Genomic DNA, 24,665 nt, shown 5'->3' with positions numbered 1-24,665 from the left:
ATGCATGTCAAGACTGCTTATACAAAATGTATGTTCAAACTGATGCTCTTAATGTTACTTGTTTCAGTTTTGATCTTCATTTACTCAGATGATTAAGAAGACTTACTGCCCCAAAACATTCAATTCCTTTTAAAAATGTTACGTTAAATAAAGTTTTTATACTGCAACCATTCTCTTTGAAAATGTCAAAATGCATAAACAATTTGTTAACAAGTCATGAACTGAATTGAATTTGTGGCGTCACAAATTTTGTGAAGTTGCTAGGATGTTGCAATTTGATTTTCTGTCATTTTTAACTTTAAATACTACTAGTTTTAGAATGATGGGGAAGACCCAACATATCAACACATTCAGATGTTTTTATACCACTGCAGAAAAATTGCAGTTATGTGATGGTATCATGCTATCATCCTCATCAGTGTCAGTGGCTTTGTCATTGGCATCTGTCATCTCCTGAAATGAGTGTATCGATCTATATGGAAATGAAAACGATGCCATGCTACCAAATAAAGGTTGGGATTGACTTTGGGGGTTGTGACTTCTACCATATAGGAAACAGGGCAAGAAATATACAGTTTCCTGGTTTTGGAACAATACCTGGTAACTTGTGTAAAAATTAATGGATCTCTTTGATATTGTACCACACAGTGCCATAGTACAAAAGAAGGCTGGGATTGACATTGGAGGTTGTGACTTAAACCACATAGAAACTAAGAGCCAAATAATGTCCTGATTATAACTTGAATACACATGTTATAAACTGTTTGACATAGTAACACAAAAGGAAGACTGTGATTATTTTGGAGGTTGTATTGAATTACAGGCCACTTCTATTCTGAATGGTGTGTCCCTACTTTCCCCAACCTTTCCGGTGGTGAAAACAGCAGTTGTATCAAGCTGCACAGTTTTTGCAAACCTTTTTTTCTTAAATGGGGAAAACATTGCAGGAAGGTATGTAAAAAATTCAGTCAAATACCTACAATTCTAAGCAATGTTTACATATCAGGTTGTAAAAGTTCCTACAATTTTGTCTTTAAGCAAAATTTACAGATTGTAAAAATTCCTACAATTCTGTCTTTAAGCAATGTTTACAGGTTACAAAAAAACGATTTAATGTGATATTAGGATGTTAACTAAAACAATAAGAAGGCTGCTAAAAGAAGTGAAGATGATGACTCAAAAAAGAAATTCTTTTAATTTCTTTCAAATCAACACTATAACAACAAAACAAGAATAGGTAACAGCACTTACTCACAAACAGCCTAAACAACAAATCTATAACATATATTCATCGAAATGTTCAGGACATAACAAATTTACCAATACAATGTAAGCCTATACATAGGAAAAAATGAGAGCATTGACAGATTGAATGGTATACGCATGTTCTAAGATAACATTAAAGCAGGAATTTCTGGAAAGTGAGTGCACTTTCATATTACAGTGGTATAATAACATTTACCAAAAAGAATACATAAAACTTGTCTTACATAAAATGAAGCATTGTTAATAAAAATGAAATCTAAAGTATATGAATTGTTTCAATCATTCAACCACATGTATTTTACAAAGTAGAAATGCAGCATACTTCTTGTTTAATAGCAATTAAACTCAATAGTCAAACAATTTATAATGGTTTATATTTGTTAACATAATATTAAACTAAAGGCTCTAATGAGCCTGAATCACTCATCCGACTTGATAAGCAACATTCTGTTTTTGTAAAAGTGACTATGTTTCTTCTTGGATAAAAATTCCCAACCCTCAGACCTAAGGAACAATCATTCCAACTTTTATTGTTAAGTAGTTTCTGAGGAGAAGATTTTTGAAAGAAATAACATTTAAAATAGCAAAAAAAAAATGTCAAAAAATGGGCATTAACTCCAACATGGCAAAACAGATTAACTAAAAAACTTGACCACAGATTGATATCTTCGTGCTTAATATTTTTGCCCTATCAAAATTTGGGTTAACCAAACCAATTTGGAGATATATGTGAAATACTTCTGACTGACCCCTATGTTCTACTTTTAGTAATAGCTGCCATGTTTTTTCGAAGGCTAAAAAATCCAAACATAATTTTTTTGTGAAGGACATCCTAAGGTATAATCATGCCAAGTTTCAATGAATTCTGTTCAGTAGTTTCAAAGGAGAAGATGTTTGCACAAAATGTTAACAACAACAATGACTACAACGAAGCCAAGTGATGGCAAAAGCTCACATGGCCTATGGCCAGGTGAGCTAAAAATACAATGTTTTGTAAAATAACTTTGTCCATGGGCTGGAATCAGTGCAGTTCCTAAATGAGAACAATGATTTTGAAAAAAAAAAAATACATAGTATCATCTTTTAACAATGGTAAAATAATATATGAATAAAAACTTATGCACGCTAACCACCATACCATACAATACTGCAGCTATCATATAGTATTGGCCATACGTTTTTGATCTACTCCTGATCAAGATATTTACCATGTGTCTTTACTTAATTACAGAACTGCATAAAATTCTTACAAATACAATACAAAAGAATAAATATAATATACACAAAAACTCATATAAAAGGTTTTCCTAAAAAAATGATACAAAATGATACAGTATGAACACATTAGTTTCACATGATTTTGTCTCAATAACCCCCTCTTCCTCTATATCCACCTCCACTACTAAAGCCTCGTCCAAAACCTCCTCCTCCTTGACTAAATCCACCACCTCCAAAACCTCGTCCTCCACCTCCACTAAAACCCCTTCCTCCTCCACCACCACCAAACCCTCTGCCCCCTCCTCCACTACTGAACCCTCTGCCTCCATATCCTCCTCTACCACCAAATCCCCCTCCAAAACCACCTCCCCTTGACCCTCCACCAAAGTTTCCACCTCCTCTGCCACCAAATCCTCCACGTCCACCAAATCCGCCTCTTCCACCACCTCCTCCAAAATGTCCACCACCAAAACGACCTCTCTTGAACGATGGTCCTCCTAAACCTTTAGCCCTGGAAAATAAGAATAATTACATTTAAGAGTTACTGGTATATCAGAAAAGCTTTTTAATGTTTAAGACTGCCGTTATCATTATTTATTTTAGAAGTACATGGTGATATCAAAGTCAGGCAAATGATAAATCATGAAGTGCAAAAAATAATGAATCACTGTTACTACTGGGTGTGCCTGATTCTAACATGAACAATAGATACCATGACAATCTATTCACTACTAAACAATCTATACTTGTCATCTGTTTTTTAAAATGAATGGTTACTTCAAAGGTATTTTGTATTTACTTATCACAAATTTATTAGTTTTGCATACTGTTTCAAGCTTAAATAACTGATAAATTTCATTAAAACATGACACAAATCTTCCACAAGAAAGAAATTAGAAATGATATACATCATATAAATTGAGTTATCAAAAGAGAAATGTCAGGCTATTCATCTTTAAATGCCAATAACCCTATAATAACCACTGATCAATGATCAAGATTTAGAGGAATTAATTTCCTTGCTGTTGAGTAATTAGGTAGTCCTGTACCATCATGATAACCTATATCTATATCTTCTCTAATGAATGAATGAAATATTGAACACAGTGGTATTGTTAGGTGTGTCAAACATAAAACATCTCAAATCCCTTTATTCTATTTCATATCCTTTCTTTGAAAATTAGTTGGGTGTTTTTCCTGTTACTGTGAAAGAACTATTGTTTGTGGGGTACCAATTTACGTGTTTGTTTTTTTTTGTTGGTAGGCCAAACCAAGAAATTTGGTTCCCATCAAAAAAGAGATTTCTGTTAATGTGTATACTGAAAACCTCGAAACCACAAATTCAAGAATCCACAAAATTGTGTTTCTTTCCTAATTCATAAAAATTGGTACCCACGAATTAAGTACTTTCACATTATTATGAATAAATTGACTAGCTTATGATCACAATGGAATTTTTCATAAAACTGAAGTAGGATTTTTGCAAGAAGAGAAAACTGAAATCATATTTGTTTATTTATACATAATTTGAAAATTTGGCAAAAATACAAATATACAAAAGTTTAATAAATTGTCTATAATTTTTTTTTTTCAGCTGATCAAATATTTATAAGAAATCTCTCATGTGAGATGCTTTTTGCAGTAAGGTATGTTAAGAATGAAATGTGTTAAGATATTGAGAATAAGCACGAAAATTTAAAATCTATGCTGCTATATCTCAAACTTTCTGAATTCAGCAAGTTTCAGACTTCAAGAAAGAATTGTACAGAAAACTTCGACAAAATTTATGTCATTAACAGCAGTTTTCCTCAGTAAATGATTAAATCAAAAACTACCAGTAATCAAGATAAATAAATACATGTAATACACACTATGTCAATATTTTTAGTTTAAAAAACATGGAATCTGAAATACAAATAAAATCAAGTCAATTCATGTTAGATATAAAGATAAGTTAGAATGATATTTCAGGAAAGGAGGGGTACAAAGGAACAAATTCTGAAACCTGTTGGTTAAACAATAATGATTTACAGAGAACTGAATCTAATTTAATGCTGTTTTGCATTGGTCCCAGTTTTCCGTTACATCACTCACAATCTTTTTTAAATGGTAACACCACAGTCTCAGGTCAGTATGTATAGTAACACAACTGGATTAATCTCTCTGTGTAGGAAAGAAATCACATAATACACAAATATTTGACTTGTAATGTATTTTTTTTTAGATCACTGAAATTCCACCAAAATGCTTTTTTTAGATTCAACAAAAGAAGCAGTGTAAAATGTATTTATAAAACATTTCAGTATCAAGAGAAATGTGTGACTGGCGAAGCAAATCACTTCTATCTTATAACTTTGCTGGTGGGATAAGCTGCAATTTGATTACACTTCTGAGGTCACTCACATGTGACCAGGAAGCAGTTTTTGTTAGATCAATGATGGGAAATAATTGAAAACTGGGACCTACGTGAAATATTTTTTTACTTAGACAACTGTAGATGTAATTCTGTACAAGTGAAAATTAATCTATTTCAATTCATCTTATCAAATAGAGGATTTACTTATCATAGTAACAGAGTCACAATTAAGAAAAAAGAATTTTTTTTTTCTTTTCAGTTTCATATTAGCAGTAACAAAATGTATTACAATTATTTTCTTAATTTACAGCGATTACTTTATTTGACTGTTAAATATTGAACAGGTTTCAATAAACATAAACATTCCACATCCCTGTAACAAAACAATTTTCTTACGAATACTTTCTCTTCTTTTGTTGCTTAGCAACATACTTTTCCAGTGGTGATTTCCCTTTTGGAACATACTTGTTTTCCAAGGCATCAAAGTTATCTGGGCAAGCAATCAAATTTGAGCTATTTTTGCTTCCAGGTTCTCTTTCATTATAACTGAATTCTAAAGACTTCTGAAGATGTTCATGAGCATTGCAAATGTCAAAGGTCCCATCATTATCTGGATATCTTGTCTTCATGGATGTTTCACAATCAGATATTGCTTCCTTGCAATTCTTGTACATAAATGAATGGTTAAGGTCCATAAGAGTTTCCACAGCCAGGCTTTCAATACCCCTCATCTTCTCCATATAACCATCTTGCCCTTCCTGAAAGCAGTGAAGCCCTTCAGTTCGAACTTTTTCCACATTTTTTCCTAAAATGTCAAAACTTCTTGGTCCAGTAGGTTCTGAAATAATGACAGGAATGACATTGTTGTTTAAGTCTGTAACATTTGAACATGTGGCAGTTGGTACATGGTATTGAGGCCTATCACTATTGCTTAAGACTGTAACATTTGAACAAGTGGCAGTCAGTACATGGTATTGAGGCCTATCACTGTTACTCAAGTCTGTAACATTTAAACATGTGTCAGTCGGTACATGGTATCTAGGCCTATCACTATTGCTCAAGTCTGTAACATTTGAACAAGTGGCAGTTGGTACATGGTATTGAGGCCTATCACTGTTGCTCAAGTCTGTAACATTTGAGCATGTGCTATCTGATGCATGATATTGATGCCTGCCATCATCATATTGCTTGCTGTTGGTGGAACCTCCAGATTTGTCCATAGTTATGACTTGATGGGTATGCCCCTCAGTTTGTGGAGCTAGTAAATGCCCCTTTGTCTTGGAAAATGAGGGCATATTGAGTTTCTGATGAGCGTCTTTCCTTGCATCTGAAAGTCTGGGACTTTGTTTGAAAGCTGTTTTAGATGGACTGCCCTTTAGGACCCCTTTTCTTTTATTCATCTGTTCATTCTCAATGAACTGTGTCAGAATCTTATCTTTCTGCAGACAATGTTTGGCTATGATAGATGCATCAACATCCTCAATACTTACTTCATACACATTGGGATCAAACTTCACCTTTGGTATCCTCCAGTTCTTCATTGCATTATCCTTTTTTTCATCTGGAGAGCTCAGTGTCATGTTGGTTATCTTTTGTAACAACTTCCTCTGATTCAACATTTGTAATTTTGCCTTGTTATGGGCTTTCCTCAGTGTGATCCTCTCGTTTCCTTGCTTCTTTTTAAATGCACTTCGTAAGCTCTTCCCTATTGCACAGGTACTGCCTTCTTCCTTTAAAGGTGTCTTTCGCTTCACAATTTTTACCATACTCTCCAGGGATGTTGTACTAGGATTGTTTAAATCTTGAGACAGTGGCTGTGACAGGTCTTTTTCAACTTTAATTCCAGATGTTAACTCAGATCCTTTACTATCTCTCACTTTTACTTGGTTGTTTTCTATTTGGGAACTAGCAGTCTCCTTAGTGCAGGTAGTGTCGTTGATATTTCTATTATAAGGTGCCCCACTCTCATCTTCATTTTCAAAACATGTATACTGGCCAAGAAAACCTTTAATAGCTTTTATATCTCTATCTGTTAAATACTTAGACAAGCAATTGCTTACGCCAAGATAATTTGGATGCCTGGCTGTCATATCACTATCAGGTTCCTCCAGTTTAATTCTTGACATTCCGTCTTTGCTAGCTGGGAGATAAGTTTGTTCTATGGTTCCTATATTATCACAGACAATGCCTACTTTGTCCTCTGGGAAGTCTCCTACAATATCCATCCTCATTTTACTTGTAGATAATGGTGAGCCATGAAGGTTAAGACCATCTCTACACTGTGGTGCCTTTGATCCAGTATTTTTAACAACAAGACAACTAGAATCATCAGTAACATTTGTCATACCATCAACTTGATGCTGAAATCCATTGTTTCCAGAATGTTGTTTCTGTCCTTCTCCATGAAAGTCAGCACCATCCCTACATTTTGATATAACTAAGCCAGTCTCAACTTCAGCATGTTTAAAATCAAAAGTGAGCTCTGTTGTCCTATCTACCTGCTTTCCATTGTTCTCAGACAGCTGGCTTTGTGCTAGTCCACTTCCATATGGCATTAATTGGAAGTGTTGACTTATTTGAGAACCAGGGATAGGTAGCTGCTGTTCAGCATGGAAACTTTGCTGCAGGAACACTGATCGTTTTCTATTAATCTTTTTCTTGGTGTTTGTAACCTTTCTCCTGTGGTAGCTAACCAAAGAACAAAACATGCTTCATTAGTCAAACAATGGTGAGGACTATTCCAGTTTATCTGCTATGGGACTAGAATAGGCAAGCAATATACTTTTAGGCAAGTTTTAGTGGTTTGTAAACACATCTGAAATAAATCCTCTTTAGTAAGAATCAGGCAGTGGGTGAAACAGGGTTTGAAAAATAAACACCACTCTGATTTTCCTTATCACTTTAGTAATCTGAGTTATAATTTTATTGAAATGCACTAAAAATGAACATTCTAAGGGCAGATAACTCTGTCAAAAACCTTATTTTTATAACATTCTCTTGACAAATTTCTGAGCAAATCCAGTGAAGCAGAGATCAAATAATGGTCTTTAAAATAAAGAAAGCATCCTTGAGTGAAATTATATTTTCAGATTGGTGGGGTTTCTGATTTTGCCCATTATATCAGATTCTTACATAAACTTATGCTTAAAAAGCAAACTATGATTCTATGATAGTGTAAGTGGTGAAAATATTAGTCTTGGGGTTTAGAAATGTAACTGCATGTACATGTAAAAGCTGTTTATGTTTCCCCTCCAAGCTAAAACGTAAAAATACCAGACTATATAATGTTTCTTTTATTTAAACAAACAGAGGGACTGCAGAATACCATATTAAAGATAAACCCACACATTTCAAACTTGAGCATGTTCAGGAAACAAAAAATTGTATTCTAGCAAGACTTATCATTTACCATATTAAAACCAGACCATATATTAAATTCCTCCACCTAATACAAACTGAAAAAAAAATATATTATTGCAATTCAAATCCAAATATTCCTACAAAGTCAATAAAGTCCTATCAAATAGGAACTTGTTGTCTGACAAAACAAGAAACGAGAAAATACACATGGCATCAAATTCTTCTGCAAAGAAGGAATTCAGAAAGTTGTGAACAAACAGACAAGGAGATTGCTCTTCAGTCCATCTGCTACCAGTGGAAGTACTAAAAAAGTATTAAGTTATAAAGACATATAATTTATTGCCTCATATCACAATAAGTGAACTTACACATTTTCATCTTGGGCAATACCAAACTTTCCTGCATTGACTTTTGATAGAGCTCTGAATGCAGCCATAAGTGGTTCCTCTTGAGGACCAGGATTACTGACAGCTTCAGGGTTTGTTGTCGCTCTGACAATCATTGCCTCCAAAGCTGGTCGTAGGCCTACTATCTTGGATGCAGCATCATAATCCATCTTCAAGTTTATCCTGAATAAGTAAAATTAAGAAATCATTGTAGACAGCTTCTTTTCAACATTATGACACACTGACTGTCAGGAGTTAAAATAATGTCGCTTATTTAAATAAGTAGAGGATTTTTTTTTTAATTTGGAAGTAAAGTATGTGTCTTTTTCTTAAAATGGTATTTCAATGTATTTACAATAAAATACAAAAGCATATGTTAAATGTGAAATAAATAGTATGTAACACAGTCCATCATGTTAAAAACACTACCGCTCAACCATTTCTGTCAAATCTGGGTAGAGCAGACACAGAACAAGTCATTGTGTAAACACAAATTACCACGAATCTAAGCATACCTTTAAAAATAGATGAGAAATCTGGTACAGAAAAGTGTAACAGATAGATGGACTGCCGAATAAAAACAAGGTGACTATAATATAGCTCCAACTATAACAGTGAAAACAGTAAAATATGGATTTTTGGAATTCAACTAGGTAAGTAATATTACCAGGTATCCAATACTATATCATTGTTCTGTACAGCAATATTTCTGGATCCAAAGAGCAGAAGTTGTAATGGCGTAACCATTGTCATCTGTTTACATGATACAGCTCTGGTGCGGATCTGAAAATACATCATTTATAGATTATCTGTCAATTCTATTGCCACTTTAATCCTAACTACCAGTACCTATAGAAGTTCATCAGGTAATTGTCACTTAATCAAGAAAAGACCAATTATATTTCCTAAACATCATCATTGTAAATGCTGTGACCAAAACTTGTCACAAGTATCACATCTCTCCCTGTCAGGTTTTCTACAGTAATGACAATAACTTCAGTTTAGAATTAGAAAATGGATATTTACTATGTTAATCTTACAAACAAGTGAAGTTTACCTTTTCACCAAAGATGAAGAATGGACTAGGAAATTTGATTTCATAGTTGCTACAGTTGACAGATGATTTATGGACTAGAGCTGCTCTACTTTCTGTTGTTAGAACTTTCCTCTTCTCCTTGTGGTAACATACATTGGGATATAAACCCAGGCACAACAAAGAGATCACCTACAAAGAATTAAAATGTATGGTTACTTGACTTTCAATAGTTAAAATATTGCAATTTTGGGATCTGACCAGTGACAAAGGAAATCTAAAGAGTATGATTCCATGACTTCAATGTTCATTCTAAGAGCTTCATTCTTGTGTGTTATGAATCAAGGTTTGATTCTGTGGTCAAAAAATGAAGTGTCAAGATCAGTTTATTATATGTTTTAATAGGGCCAGAAAATTACCATGGTAATTTTTTAAATAATATTTTCATGTGACCATATTTTAAAAAATTCACTTGTTTACTTCAAGGACTTCTATTTTGGAAAGTCAACACTAACTTCAGAACTGTTATCTCCTGGAAATGTACATGTATCATGATAATTCTCCCCAGTGTTATGGTTATACATACTACCACTACAGATAATTAAGATGCAAACCAAACTTTAAGTCCAAAATTATACAACTTTAGAATATTTACCACATCCAGATTGCTGTCAGGTCCATGGAAGTTGTAAGCCTGTGGCATCAGGCATTCCTCTGGGAATCCAGAGTTCACCAGGATATCAGCTAACTGTCTCTAGCAAAAATGGTATAAATAGATTATAACATAGGTAGCAGTGATTTACTGAATGTTCCCAGTGTCATTTTTTTTTGATAATTCACACTGTGAAATAAATTCGGTAATTTCACTCTCGTGCTTTCTCCCGCCAAAATGTCACAACAAGAATATCAATCCGCTGTTCCCAAAATTTTAATATTTTATGTTGAAAATGACAATGAATAATGGAGGAAATCTATATAATAAATAGGATAATCAATTGGTTATTGTGAATAACCAAAATATGATCACTCATGCCAAGAATGCTTTAAGATTTAATTCGTGTGCAGAACATGTTCTGCACACTCGTTATATCTAGGCATTCTTCAGCACTCGTGATAATATTTTGGTTATTCACTCTTTCCAATTAATTATCCTATTATTCTTACATCTATCAAAACTGATCATAATAGATGATTGATTGATTCTTGGTTGTTTAATGTTCAGCAACAAATACAGTTTGTCATCTTTGATCAGCCTGTGTGTGCAGTACTGTTTTATAAAATCCTTGCAAAGACTGGAAAATTTTTTACAGTTCCTACTGCATACCAAGATGAAGTAGACAAAAGTCAGTTGTGGTTGAAATTGGTTTTCAAAAAGTGTTTACATTATACCTTGGCTTCAGAAGTCATCCTAAGTGTAGGCATGGATAAGGATTTTTGGTCACAAAAATTCATCTCTGCCATTTCTCCTCCAGATCTGAAAAAAAAAATGTTATTGTTATAAGTCGTATTTAATTTACCTTTTTTCCCCAAAAAATTACTTTTGTTAGATGATGCTTTAGGTAATACATTTATATATGTGTGACTGTCAACAGAAGAAAAAAAAATAGCATGCACATGAATCCAAATTAAGTCTATCTAGAAAAGTAGACCAAAAGAAGTCTTATTTCTTGGTCTATGGTAACATATACTTATCATCTATCAAAATAAATAGTCAATATAAAATTTAATTATAGGAGTGAAATATTTCAATGTCCACTGCTAAGGCAATACACAAATTCTTTTTTTACAATGTCCAGTGGTTTCATTTAATACGGTGGGTATTAATTCTCATGCTCTGCCCACAAATAAAACTAAAACCATATGTTTTAGCAAATCAGAACCTTGCATTGGATTTAGATATGTGAACTTTTGTTCTTTTAAACTGAATGATATGTTGACTGGAATGATTTTATACATGTAAATTAAGTTACTAAACAAGTTCACTTGGGATTAAGTTTTTTAAACAAAAGCAAACTATAAAACAGGATTGGATATTAAACTGACTACAATTACTAACCTAGCATCTTCCCACAGTTGGAAAGCATTCAGTAATGCTACATGGTCACTGAATCTGTCACCAGCCAGAGATTTGTGTACCCATCCTAACCTACGTCTGTCCGTAGGAGTTATAAAAGGCTCAGGGAATGTTGTGCTGGCTGCTATCGTACAAACAGCATCTCCAACACTAGAGGAAGTTCAAAAACATTGTTTGTGATTGTAATTAAAATGATGATTTACAGCCTAGATCTGACTTCGGCATATACACTATTGAATGCTTGAGAAATGAAGTGAAGAGTTGCTGTCATGTTTTTCTCAACACTAATATATATTAGTATAGGAAAATTAATCCTCTTCTACTCTTTCACCTCTAGAAATACAAAACAAATGGACTTGATTCAGTCCATACCATTATTATAAATATCATAAATTCATGAAAATAATCTAGAATTAAAAACTCCTTTTTGAAGAGCAAATTTAAATCCCTTCCCCCAAATATTGCTGTATAGTAAACCAAATTATTTTCTATAAAAGAAAAATACATTTGTAAAATTGGAAATGAAAATTTATGTGTTAGAAAATCATACCCATCGTGTATATATCTATACTTACTAAAACATACAACCAAATATAATCATCTTTCCCAGTCTAGGTTCTATTGGCAGCTTGGCAAGAATTTTACCCAAGGGAGTTAACTCATCATTGGCATCTAATGCTCTCATCTCTAAAGATATAAAATAATAATATTTATAAACTTGGAATTTACAGCAAAATTAGAAATGGCAACTAATATTGCTTTAGACTACTGAACTAGAGAAAAGTACTAGATCTTTCTCTTATCCTTACTGTAAAAATATAAAGCTAGTCTAAAAAACTGAACTGGAGAAAACTATTATATACTCCCTACTGTAAAAACATAACTATTTATTATGTAAAAATCTTCAAATATGCATCCTAACATTTATATTATTAATACCTTTAGATACTTAGTTCAGAATCATATACAATAACAGTTTTAGAATAAGATTTCTTTTTCATATAAAGAAAAAGGTATGTTTATAGAACAAGAAGAAATCCAAAAATATCTAACCTTTAAGAAGAGCTTCTGCTTCTATAACAGCATCAATAGGCGGAGGTTCTACTGCTTTGGCCATGAATTTACCGATGGGACCAAGACGAAGTAACTTGATTGACAAGGCAAGTTCGTGCAGGGGAGTTCTGAAAATTTCTGGTGTTGTGTGCTGTTCTAGTCTAAAATCAAAAGCAAAATATTTTTTTAGTAAAATTATGGATTAATAGACAAGGAGGCAAAAACCAAAGTAAAAATAACTAATATTTGATAGGACTAGACTATTTGAAGTCACAAAGAATGGAGTCTATAACTTCATATTTATACAAGTCTCCACTTTTATTTTCATGACACTTACTTGTAAACTGAAATTAAAAAATAAATTAATTTTAGTTTTTAAAAGTTCCCAAGGTGGGAAGATATAAAAAAAATTATAAAAATTTACCTTTCAAACCTGGCTCTGCTACAGAGATGGAAGGCAAATCCAGGCCTAACACGACCAGCTCTACCTCTTCTTTGTTCTAAGTTTGTCTTAGATGCCCACACTGTGGCATAGTTAGTCATATTATTGTGAGATGTAAACAACTTCATCTTGGCTCTAAAAAATAAAATTTATGGCATAAATATCAAACAAGTAAGTGATGTATTTTATGACACTCATGACACCCCTTATAATTTAAACAAAAATATATGGTAATCAAAAATTAAATAAAAGAACAATACTAAATAACACATATATATATTGCCTAAAAGGGGGGATAAAAATAATAAGAAGACAACCTAACTTTAAGAACTCAAAAACATGATGTTCCATGTACACTGCCACTTAAACGTAAAGTTAACATTGAACAACAACAAAAAATCACTAACAACATATGCCCCATTTATAGAAAGCTACTCACCAAATTCAAAATCAATCCATCCATTGGGAAGAAAGATAATTACAACAAAAATAAGGATAGATGGATGAGGAGATTCCATTATACCTCTCACTCATTAATTTTCAGATCACTGATTTTACAATAATCATTCTCAAACCAATTAGTATTTTGAGTTGAATTGTTTGATCTACTGTACATTACAACAATTTTCCAATAGACTTACTTGCAACTATCAATCACAAATACAACGTCATTTATCGTCACACTTGTTTCCGCTATGTTGGTTGACAATATGATCTGAGAAATAAAATATACTATAACAAATGTTTAGCCAGAGCTCCTGTCAAGTCAATACTCAAATACAAACAGTTACAAAGGCAACAAAGAATTATAAGAATAAATTAAAAAGAAATAAAATATAAAAAACCAAAATGAATTCTGTACAATAAAATCAATGTTCATTACATGTATATGTATGTAATATAATTAAAATATTTAGATTATAAAGATTTTAGAAGTTATGTCTCTTAGACGATGTACGTACCAATGTTACGGAAAACTATTAGCCAATATAATTTCACAGACACCCAAATTCAAGATTTAGGATTTCATTCCAGTTTTGCGAAAATTTAATTTCACAACCAATACTCTTATTAAGATGTTTTACATTACAAAGAGACTTTTTCAGAGTATTTTGTTCCTGCATATGAAGTTGAGGGAAAAAAATAAACCAAGAAAATAAGTTGATTTACAATGCAAAGAAAGCACATGTATTTACCTTAGTTACACCATCTGGAACAGTTTCAAACACTTTCCTCTGGTCATCTCTAGGAATCTGTGAGTGAAGTGGTAGAAGTCTGTACTGGGGACCTCCTGCAATTGAAAGTTTTCACAAATGTATTGTAAAGGAATTTTTGTTCGTGTATATCAATTTTCATGGTCTGACAGTTCATTCTTGGTTTTTTTGAAATAATGGATTTTAAAAGGCATCAAAGCCTTTCTTTACTGAAATTTTAAATTTTGTTAGGAATTCAAATTGGTTTGAATGTATCAAAAACAACACCATGAAAATTGATATCCCATGAAAAGTTTTTCAACTCTATGCAGAAATAATATTATTCATAAAAACATTTCAAAACTCTAAGAAAGAAACAACACATTTTAAAGCTAACTTCTTGCTGCCATTTAGATAAACTTTAATGCAATGTAGTTATTTTGTGAAACATTTTGTTATAAGGATTGTTTGGTTAATGAAATCCATTTCCATAGTTATCAATTTCACTGCCTGATAAGAACTGCAGTTACTTTATGTAATTATGTTTCTTACCAAACTCTGGATGCATTTCTAAATGTTTATGGAGAGCAAATATCAGATTCCATCCTGGTAAAAATACCAATATTGCTCCTGGTATGTTCAGAGTCTTTATGTACTTAATAAGGGCCTAAAATAAAAGAACTGAAAATTGACTGAAGAAAAGCTACATCAAATACAACAATTGTATTGTCAGAAAATTTTATATACTCCATTTTAAAAAAAAACATTTTAACATCTTTTCAATTGTTTTTTTTTTAATTTCAAAAGGTTTCAATTTTGGAAGACAAAAATTATTGTAAATTCAGTCTTAACTTATCTTTGTTTCTTTTTATCTAGACAGATGTTCAGTATACATTAGTACACAGAGATTCAATATGTCCAATATACAGAAGTTCATAATGCAGAAATTGAAGATGTCTAAAATACAGAGCTCAAAGGATTAAGTATACACAGGCAAATATTTTTCATGTGAAATTCATGTTAATCAAGCTTCACATGAAAATAACGTGAGTTTCACATAAAATTCACATAACATAAATTTCACAAGAACTCTGTCATTAAGTTTATTTGCTCAATTCAGATCAAAATTACGTGAAATATTTTTACATGTGTAAAAGGTCAAAAGTGTTCAGAATAAAGAGATTCAGTATCTCACTTGGCAAGACTTGAAAAATTTGAAAGGTTAATTATGTTTCCATAATTCCAATTCTCCAATTCAGGATAAAACGGTGTCAACAATATTCTATCTTAAAAATTTGTCCCATTGACATGCATATATAAACTAACCTCAATAAGTTCAAAGGACATTTCTTTCTCATTCAGCATACTCATAGCCCTCTTTGTCTGTTCCGTATACTCAGAACTCACTTTAAGGTTACAATTCTCCTTTAACATAAAATAAAAAGCTGGCAATATCCTCTAAGTTGATTAACTACATTTCTCCTCTTGAAGGCAGTGATTAAAAATGCATGTGCTTTTTAACCACTCTGATGATTTAATTTCTGTGGCACTTTTTCCACTATTTTACATTTTTCCAAGTTTTCTATAGATTTCATTGTACAAACCAATTCTCCTTAAGCCTATTCTTGATGGAAATTATTTCTACACTCTCTATGGTAAAATTAAAATATTAACATGCTGAAATATTATTTTTACCATCTTGAATGGAGAAATAATTCAAACTAGACTCGCCGTCACATAAATAAGATACTGTTAAAATTTGAATAAAAATATTTTCTACGACTTTATTGGCACCTACTGTTGTTTAAATTGTCTTAAATGACTTGCTCATTTGTTTAGCCAAACGGCTTTTCCCTCAATATTGAATTGTTAAACTCCGTTGAGATTTTAAATTCTCGGCCCCAATATTTACATTGTCAAAAGTCGGTCATGTTTAGTGATTGGGTTGCTAGGAGATGTTGTTTACGCTTAAATGGTGTGTCCAAAAACCGAAGAACCCAGAATGTATATCGGCGATAGTTTGGATATCTCGGATTTACTCTCACGAATAAAGTACAATACTAAGAAGTTGATCAAGCAGACGATTGTCATCGGAGTTCGACAGGAACTTACGAACTTCATTTGTAAACATGTTGTCCCGTAGAAACCAATATGGCCGATGTTAGTATGGGATTTTCCTGTAAGGATTTTTTATGCACGATTTAAGTCAATAAGTGACTAGTACAGTTGGTACTAACACGTCATGCATATATACAAACTATCTTCAGAATAAATAAAAAAGAGAGTCAACTCTAGCAGTAGGACCCGACAGTTTAAAAAGTAGAGCTTCAATTGAGAAATGGGCTGTATGTGATGTCGACTCATTATTGAAGGAGAATCTACATGTATAATGTACAATAAACCAATTTCATGTATATACATGTAGTATTTTGAAAGTAAATCTCCCTATAACCATAAACATTGTACCTTAATACAGGAACTATTGTGAAACTTTTATATTTTCAGTCATTAGGAGATCACTGTACTCACATTTAATTTTTAAATGCAAATTTTTGAAGATTCTGTCAAGTAAACAAATTTGTAGATATCAATGTTTGTGGTCTAAAATATGATTACCCAATTCATAGTCTTAAAAACTAATTTTACAGGAAATATTTTTTGTGCTTACCTATCCACTGCAAGCAGTAATTAAAATTAAAGCAAGTTGGCCATAAAAGATGAAGATGTCCATTTATTAAACTTCGTTGTTATTCATTCAATATATGAATGAGTTTTCGTAGCCAAACTGGTATTTACCTTGAGCTCTTCCAGATCAACAAGGTCAGAGGTTATGGTCAACTCTCTTCAATATACTAACAGTAAATTTACCTCTTGTTCTCCTTCTTCAGCATCCATTTCATCTTTGTCCTTCTTTTTCTTCTTGTCACTGGGTGGTGGTATGAAATTCAACATCTGTATACAATCTTCAAGGTAATACTCTATGAACAACAAAAAATACACTTCTATTTCTATATACCATCATAAAATAAAACTTTCAAAACGTATAGAAAATTATGTAGTTTGCAAACTATACCAGTACATTGAATTGATAATTGATCATCAAAAATATAAATGTCAACAGACAGTATCACGTACTTGACAACATATAAACCTAAGAATCAACAGACCTGTTGAATATGTAAATTTTCCATAGACACTGAAATACAGTAAGTTCAGAGCTTCATTGGTTAAAATTACTGTATTTGTGCTCTATGTATCTCGAAATTCTGATGACAAAAACTGACTAAATTGTTTATCTTACCTTGTACAGGATGTGTTCTACCATAAACCTCCACAATCTTGCAATCTCCGAAGTACTCTGAGAACAGAGATGTATCTATGGTGGCAGACATCAATACTACTCGTAGCTGGGGGTATGTGTTAACCATGTCACGTAACATGATCAGTAAGAAATCAGTCTGAAAAGATAAGATCATCCATACTAATTTCTGAAAACAACAATCTATCAATGTTAAATCACAACAATGTAATGCCAGGACAGGTGAACATTCTTATTCTGAAGATCAAAGTGCCTCTATGATTACAGTACTTGACTTAAAATCATGATGACTGACATCACTTAGATCATAGTACAGGTAGTGCCAAAGTTTCAAAGGACCTACTGCAGCCCAAGGTATAATCACTTAGGATCTAAGTGTAGGTAGTGCCAAAGTTTGGTTGTAGGGTCCTACTTCAACCCTAGGTTTCCAGTTACTTCCTCCCACCTTAAGGTTTCCAGGGATCAACCCACTGCAGCCAAATATTTTAAGTCCTAAATGTAGATGTATAAAAAGGTGAAAGAGATTCATGTACTCAGTAACATGAAGAACAAGTAACTCTTAACCATATTTCCCTGCCGTCGCAAACAAAGTTGAAATGCAAAATTCCCGTAACTCCTGTTCAATTTGTTAAATTAAAATGGTGGTGCAATATAATCAACTACAAATGGTGACTAACAATTATACAAAATTTGAACAAAATCTGTCAAGCTGTTTCCACAAGCGAAACTGCATGGGCACAGGTATTCCTATGTCCCCTTCCTATAGCGGCAGGGGACAAATTGCACTGGGAATATCAGAGATAACATATGCAGCAAGCAAATAGTGTGTATATCTTACATTTATGTCTCTTTCATGGATTTCATCAACAATCACGTGAGAAATTCCTCTCATACCATTCTCTAATCTTCTCAGTAATGTACCTGGAAATAAACATTCAAACAAAATGTAAATCACTTATTTTTTTTCTCTCAACCCATGAACTTTGTAGCAGTATAGAGGATAAAATATTAATTACCGGCATATCAAATGTACAAGAAAATGTATCACTTAAATCAAAAACTAAAGCATATGAACAAATTTACCCGCAGTACAATATTGTACACTACAGTAGAGACTGCACAACCATTTCTTACCCACAGTACAACACAGTACTCTACAGTATGGACTGCACAACCAACCATTACTGTCCCATAGTACAACACAGGATACCACAATATGGTCTAGGAACCATTTCTTACTCACAATACAATGCAGTACACCACAGTATGGACTGCACAACCAACCATTATTGTCCTACAGTAAAACGCAGTATACCACAATATGGTCTGGGAACCATTTCTTACTCACAATACAAAGCAGTACACCACAGTATGGACTGCACAACCAACCATTATTGTCCTACAGTACAACACAGTATACCACAATATGGTCTGGGAACCATTTCTTACTCACAATACAATGCAGTACACCACAGTATGGACTGCACAACCAACCATTATTGTCCTACAGTACAACACAGTATACCACAAAATGGTCTGGGAACCATTTCTTACTCACAATACAATGCAGTACACCACAGTATGGACGGCACAACCAACCATTATTGTCCTACAGTACAACTTAGTATACCACAATATGGTCTGGGAACCATTTCTTACTCACAATACAATGCAATATAGTATACCACAGTATAATCTGTGGAACCATTACTTACTCACAGTACAGGACAGTACACCAAAGTATGGTCTGGGGAACCATTACTCACCCACAGTACAATACAATACACCACAGTATGGTCTTGGGAACCATTATGTACCCACAGTACAATACAGTACACCACAGTATGATCTTGGGAACCATTACTTACTTACAGTACAAGACAGTACACCACAGTATGGTCTTGGGAACCATTACTTACCCACAGTACAATACAGTACACCACAGTATGGTCTTGGGAACACTGATTCAAATCTAACACTGTATCCTACTGAAGTACCCAGATCCTCTGACCTCTCCTGGGCAACTCTTTCTGCTATAGATACTGCACTTATTCTTCTTGGCTGAAACCATTTTTTACTATTAATAGTTGTTCTAAAAAGACAGATTTATTTTTCAACTTGAACTTGAAAAGAAAAATTCAAATTTAACTTTACATGATTTCCTTGTAAAGAAATGATTTCTACATGCATAAGAACCTCAACTACAGGCATTCAAAATTACCTTTTCTTTCAAACATATCATACTTACATTTTTATTCATTTAATTAATTATAGACATGTGACATAACATACCTGGGTTATAACAATATTGCATTCTGCCCCTCTCCCTTGCTGTATCATCTGATCCATTATAAATTGTACTACCTATAAAATACATGTACATATAAACATAATACTATGAAAGTATTTTATATTTATGAGTATCAATTTTCATAGTTTTTTCTAAATTCAATTTGCTCATATAAGATTTTATACTAAGCAAAGCTAACTTTGTGATACTACCCTGCTTCCCTCCCCAGATACCATACAGGATACCCAATAAAAGAATTAAGTGATCAGGTGGAAAAACAAAATAGGAAGTGCACAATGGCATCATGTAGTTCAGAATCTGTTAAAGTTTCATCAAATTCAATTCAGAGGTTTCATAGGACTTGCAGATTAGAACAGGGGACAGATGGACAAACAAACTGACAGACAGACAGATGAACACCATGACCATTATAAACTTCCTGCTTTTTAAGCAGGGGATATAATTAGTAGTTCTTATGATTAGAGAAAGGTTTTAAAGGAAAATTTACATTTATTCTAATTTGAATTAGTGGCCTGACCGACAACAATACACTGCAAAAATTGGTAATAAGTTAACAATAGTTCTTTCAAAGTATCTATTGTGTTAAATTAATTGAAAACTTACTAATTATTTGGACTATATTTTAAATGAAAACAATTGCCATTGTTTGTTGCTGGCTACGTTTAGAAATTAATTCATAATATTTAAAATCAGAATTTCACTAATAACATAAATAATCTATAAACACTCGACAAATTTTGTTTGAATATTATTGTTGTGCTTAACACTGAAATCATGTTTTAGAATCATTTCCCACATCCTTTTTTAAAGTAATGTGATATCCTTCAATTCATTAGCAGACTTTGTTTTTTAAATATTTGATTTTAAATATAGGGTAACCAAGTTGCGCAAGCAAAAAAGTGACATAGGAGAATCAATTATCTACCTGAGTAGTTTTACCACAACCAGTTTCACCTCTGATAATAATAACTGAGTTGTTATTAATCTCATTCAAGATAAGGTCATGCGACTGGGCCACAGGCAGCTGGGACCTCTCTTCCATCATCTGAAAATTAAATTATATTATAAAAAACATACAATGTGTGGGTGATATCTTATACATGTAGGAGGTCTGAAACATGAATGGCTGAAGGTCGGAAAGGACAAATGTCATCCAGAGACTTTTAACACAGACGCAGAGCAAGTGTCCTAAAAGTATTACATTTCCCCATGTTCAAAGAAGTATTGAATTAATATATATATAATTATTATTTGTATTTGCAAATCTATCAATGCTGTAATGTAATATTTATCAGCATGAATTTTTAAGAAGTGAAATGTCTAGATTTAAACAATTACCAACAAAAAAGATATGTTAAGTGAATGTACACAGATCTTGTTTCTTCTCCATAATAAATCAGTTGGGTACAATAAACTGAAGAGCAATAAAGTATTTACCTTTTGAAGATTAGTGTCTGTGTTTCTATGGTTCTCTAAAGAGTCATACAAATCTCTACTGATCTGCTCCAGGCTGGCCTACAGTAAGGGATAAATACATTAAAAAGGCTGGCCTACAGTAAGGAATAATTCCATTAAAAAGGCTGGCCTACAGTAAGGAATAAATGCATTAAACAGGCTGGCCTACAGTAAGGAATAAATACATTAAAAAGGCTGCCTACAGTAAGGAATAAATACATTAAAAAGGCTGGCCTACAGTAAGGAATAAATACATTAAAAAGACTGGCCTACAGTAAAGAATAAATACATTAAACTATTTCAATAAGGAAATTTTCCCATTTGATGAATATAATAGTCAGATGTTACAGGTTTCTAGAATACCTGAATTACAGCAGATATGAGAAGTTACAGGGAAATCAACACAACACTTTACACATTACAGAGAAGATGACATGTTTTCCTTTTAGAGGAAGGATTACTAGTATATCAACACATTTGATGTATTCAACAACAGAAAGGTTTTAATCAATTCAACAACAGATAGATAGGTTTTGATCTATTCAACAACAGATAGGTTTGGATCTATTCAATAACAGATAGATAGGTTCTCACCTATTCAACAACAGATACAGTCGAACCTTGTTAAGTCGAAGTCAAAGAGACCAGGCAAAAATGTTCGAGTTATCCAAGGTTTGAGTCATCCGAGGTCGAGTAAAACCGGGAAATAGTTTGGTCGATGATTGTTTCTGCATTTACATCATTTATTTTATTTGTATATATTCAAGTTCTTCACATTACAGGGGTCTTTGTGATGACTTGCGTTTCATATCGGAAGATATTTTTGTGTGTTGTTTATCATGTTTTCAATACTGAATGGCATCGCATGCTCAAGGAAATTTTCTTTTTATTTTTATATGTCGAAAACATCATAAGTTCATAACATGAGCAATCCAGGTCTCACAATCAGGAGATTTATCAAACCATGTGTGCTACCTAAATATGATAAAATTTCAGATTCACAGGCGAAATGAATGTGGTTGTAGAAATACACATAATTATTATTGTCTGTTTGATGTTTAATTAATATTCAGATACATGTACCCATATAAATTCATTTGTATTTTTTAAATTTTTTTATCAAAATATCTGATATCACTGTTATTGTGAATACTGACATGTGATCAATAAAGTTTGTTTCTTTTCATTACATGCACTATTTTGGATAAATCAAGCAATAACGAGTGTCAGCAAATAATTTCAAAAGCCACACTATCGTTGTAAAAACACACTTCGATCATGGTTTGTAATAAAGCAATCAGTTTTCTGACTAATTAGTAGACTTCGAGACATCAGGGTTAATTATCCTCGAAGTCCTATCGAGGGGACTGATGGAAAACTTCAAGTTATCCGAGATTTGGATTCATCAGAGTTCGAGTCATCTGAGATATAATTGTATTGGAGTAAGGGGAGTTTTGCTGGGACTTTGGAATTAGTTCAAGTTATCTGAGATTTCATCTCTTCCGAGTTCGACACATCGAAGTTTGACTGTAGATAGGTTTTGATCTATTCAACAACAGATAGGTTTTACCACATTTAAGTACAGTGTCTTGATGAAACCCTTTCAGACTGAACTGTTTGGTTAAGGTAGATGTTTAATTTACCCAGGTTCAAATGAAACTTAATTAAAGGGTCTTTAGAAGATGACTGGTTCAGAAACTGGAATCATTGGATTACAGTACAGTTGGTATACTCTGGACATTATTCAGGGTTCAGTTTAGATAAGTTTTACTGTAATTAGATGTAAGCTTATTTACTATGTGAGATAAAACTTTCTTTTGTCAATAAAACTTTTGAATATTTCATTTTTTATTAACACTGTATGCTACTTACATGAGCTAATGGACCTTCATCTATGTTACAGTTAGTCCATGGGTTCCAGTTTTCTTGAGGTGGGGACCAAGGGACCACACCATTTGTCTGACGTTTAGGAGCAGGCTCAAATTCTTCCAATGATGTGTGACTCATCATTGACACTGGTTGGGAGGCATCACTTGGCTGAAACAAAAAATCAAATCTTTTTACATTAATAAACTTCCTTATCAGAACTAACCTTTGGTACTGTGGACCAAGACCTTAAATAATGGTATACACTGAAGGTAGATCATCATAGAAGTTTTATTTGCTTTTGCCAATTAAATATGTGAAATTCCATTCTTCACGGATCATATATAAATCATTTATGTAGCATATCACAAAATTTTAACATAGTTGTAAATTTCCAAGATTCATGAGAAAACCTACAAAATAGACCAGTTCAAGCAATTTCATGAATGAACTTCATGGCACTGCTCCAAAAAGGGCCAAAATTTTTGTTATATTACCATACCTTGGGTACAGGTTCTATGCTCCAAGCATCTATCGCTTTGTTTACCATGTTCTCAGTTTCACTACTTATGGCTACTTCATAGGCTTCCAGCTATGGGAATAGAATATCACAGATTTATATTCATATCAAATTGGATCTGACATTCCAAAAAGGAACAAGACAGCAGAAATGGGCTAAAATGAAACTCAAATAAGAATTGTAAGGGTAAAATCCTTAATAAAAAAATAGAATTCTACTTCAAAAAACATAAAAATGTGTCATGTTCAGCAACTGCTTACTTTCTCCTGGTCTTTCTTCTTGGTCAGTCCATTATAAGCCTCTATAACACCCATGTGAAATAATTGTCTAACTAAAGACAGAGCACAGGACTTTGATGCCACTTGTTTATTAGAACCATGTTCTCTGGCATGTATGTCTAGAAAAGAGGTAGAGTATATCTTAAAATGTGGTTTGGCATGTATGTCTGGATAAGCGGTAAAGTATATCATATAATGTGGTCTGGCATGTATATCTGAAAAAACATGTAAAGTATATCTTAAAATTTGGTCTGGAATTTATGTGAGGAAAAATATCTGAAGCATATTGCATCATGTAATATGGTATGTATGCCTACAACAAATGTGTAGTATATTGTATCATGTACATGTAGTCTGAATTCAGACATTGCACATTTAGTTCTGTCAAAGATATTAAGTAGTATTCCAGCTAAGAATCATGCAAAATGTGATTCATGTTGAAATTGTTATAGTAAACAGAAATTAACATGTGGCTTTTCATATAACCTGTGCTCTTAAGAAATAAAAATTGTATAGAATGTACTGTAAAATAAAA

The 24,665-nt window shown here is 32.8% G+C and overlaps 1 protein-coding gene across 3 annotated transcripts in view; it reads right to left on the bottom strand.

Annotated features, from left to right (window-relative positions):
• Positions 1 to 1,176: 1,176 nt before the first annotated feature.
• The window catches only part of LOC148611360 (ATP-dependent RNA helicase A-like), a 34,433-nt gene continuing 10,944 nt past the window's right edge, over positions 1,177 to 24,665 (bottom strand). For all 3 annotated transcript variants that reach the window (XM_088591823.1, XM_088591824.1, XM_088591825.1), the window contains 24 exons: positions 24,113 to 24,249; positions 23,835 to 23,924; positions 23,339 to 23,503; positions 21,449 to 21,526; positions 20,937 to 21,056; positions 19,993 to 20,064; positions 19,620 to 19,761; positions 18,539 to 18,621; positions 17,683 to 17,839; positions 17,250 to 17,359; positions 15,708 to 15,806; positions 14,934 to 15,048; positions 14,385 to 14,479; positions 13,830 to 13,903; positions 13,171 to 13,323; positions 12,747 to 12,907; positions 12,269 to 12,380; positions 11,676 to 11,843; positions 11,009 to 11,093; positions 10,275 to 10,373; positions 9,644 to 9,811; positions 9,254 to 9,369; positions 8,569 to 8,769; positions 1,177 to 2,995 (listed from right to left, as the gene is read on the bottom strand). In XM_088591823.1, coding sequence (XP_088447949.1) covers positions 2,632 to 2,995; positions 8,569 to 8,769; positions 9,254 to 9,369; positions 9,644 to 9,811; positions 10,275 to 10,373; positions 11,009 to 11,093; positions 11,676 to 11,843; positions 12,269 to 12,380; positions 12,747 to 12,907; positions 13,171 to 13,323; positions 13,830 to 13,903; positions 14,385 to 14,479; positions 14,934 to 15,048; positions 15,708 to 15,806; positions 17,250 to 17,359; positions 17,683 to 17,839; positions 18,539 to 18,621; positions 19,620 to 19,761; positions 19,993 to 20,064; positions 20,937 to 21,056; positions 21,449 to 21,526; positions 23,339 to 23,503; positions 23,835 to 23,924; positions 24,113 to 24,249 — 3,164 coding nt within the window. In that variant the 3' untranslated portion in view covers positions 1,177 to 2,631. The remainder of the gene's footprint in view (positions 2,996 to 8,568; positions 8,770 to 9,253; positions 9,370 to 9,643; positions 9,812 to 10,274; positions 10,374 to 11,008; positions 11,094 to 11,675; positions 11,844 to 12,268; positions 12,381 to 12,746; positions 12,908 to 13,170; positions 13,324 to 13,829; positions 13,904 to 14,384; positions 14,480 to 14,933; positions 15,049 to 15,707; positions 15,807 to 17,249; positions 17,360 to 17,682; positions 17,840 to 18,538; positions 18,622 to 19,619; positions 19,762 to 19,992; positions 20,065 to 20,936; positions 21,057 to 21,448; positions 21,527 to 23,338; positions 23,504 to 23,834; positions 23,925 to 24,112; positions 24,250 to 24,665) is intronic.

The sequence above is a fragment of the Perna viridis genome, chromosome 7 (assembly GCF_037379345.1).
Source record: "Perna viridis isolate PV_CMFRI_1.1 ecotype Kerala chromosome 7, ASM3737934v1, whole genome shotgun sequence".
Taxonomy (NCBI): domain Eukaryota; kingdom Metazoa; phylum Mollusca; class Bivalvia; order Mytilida; family Mytilidae; genus Perna; species Perna viridis.
The sequence above is the reverse complement of the archived record's forward strand: the minus strand, read 5'-3'. Positions and strand labels throughout refer to the sequence as shown.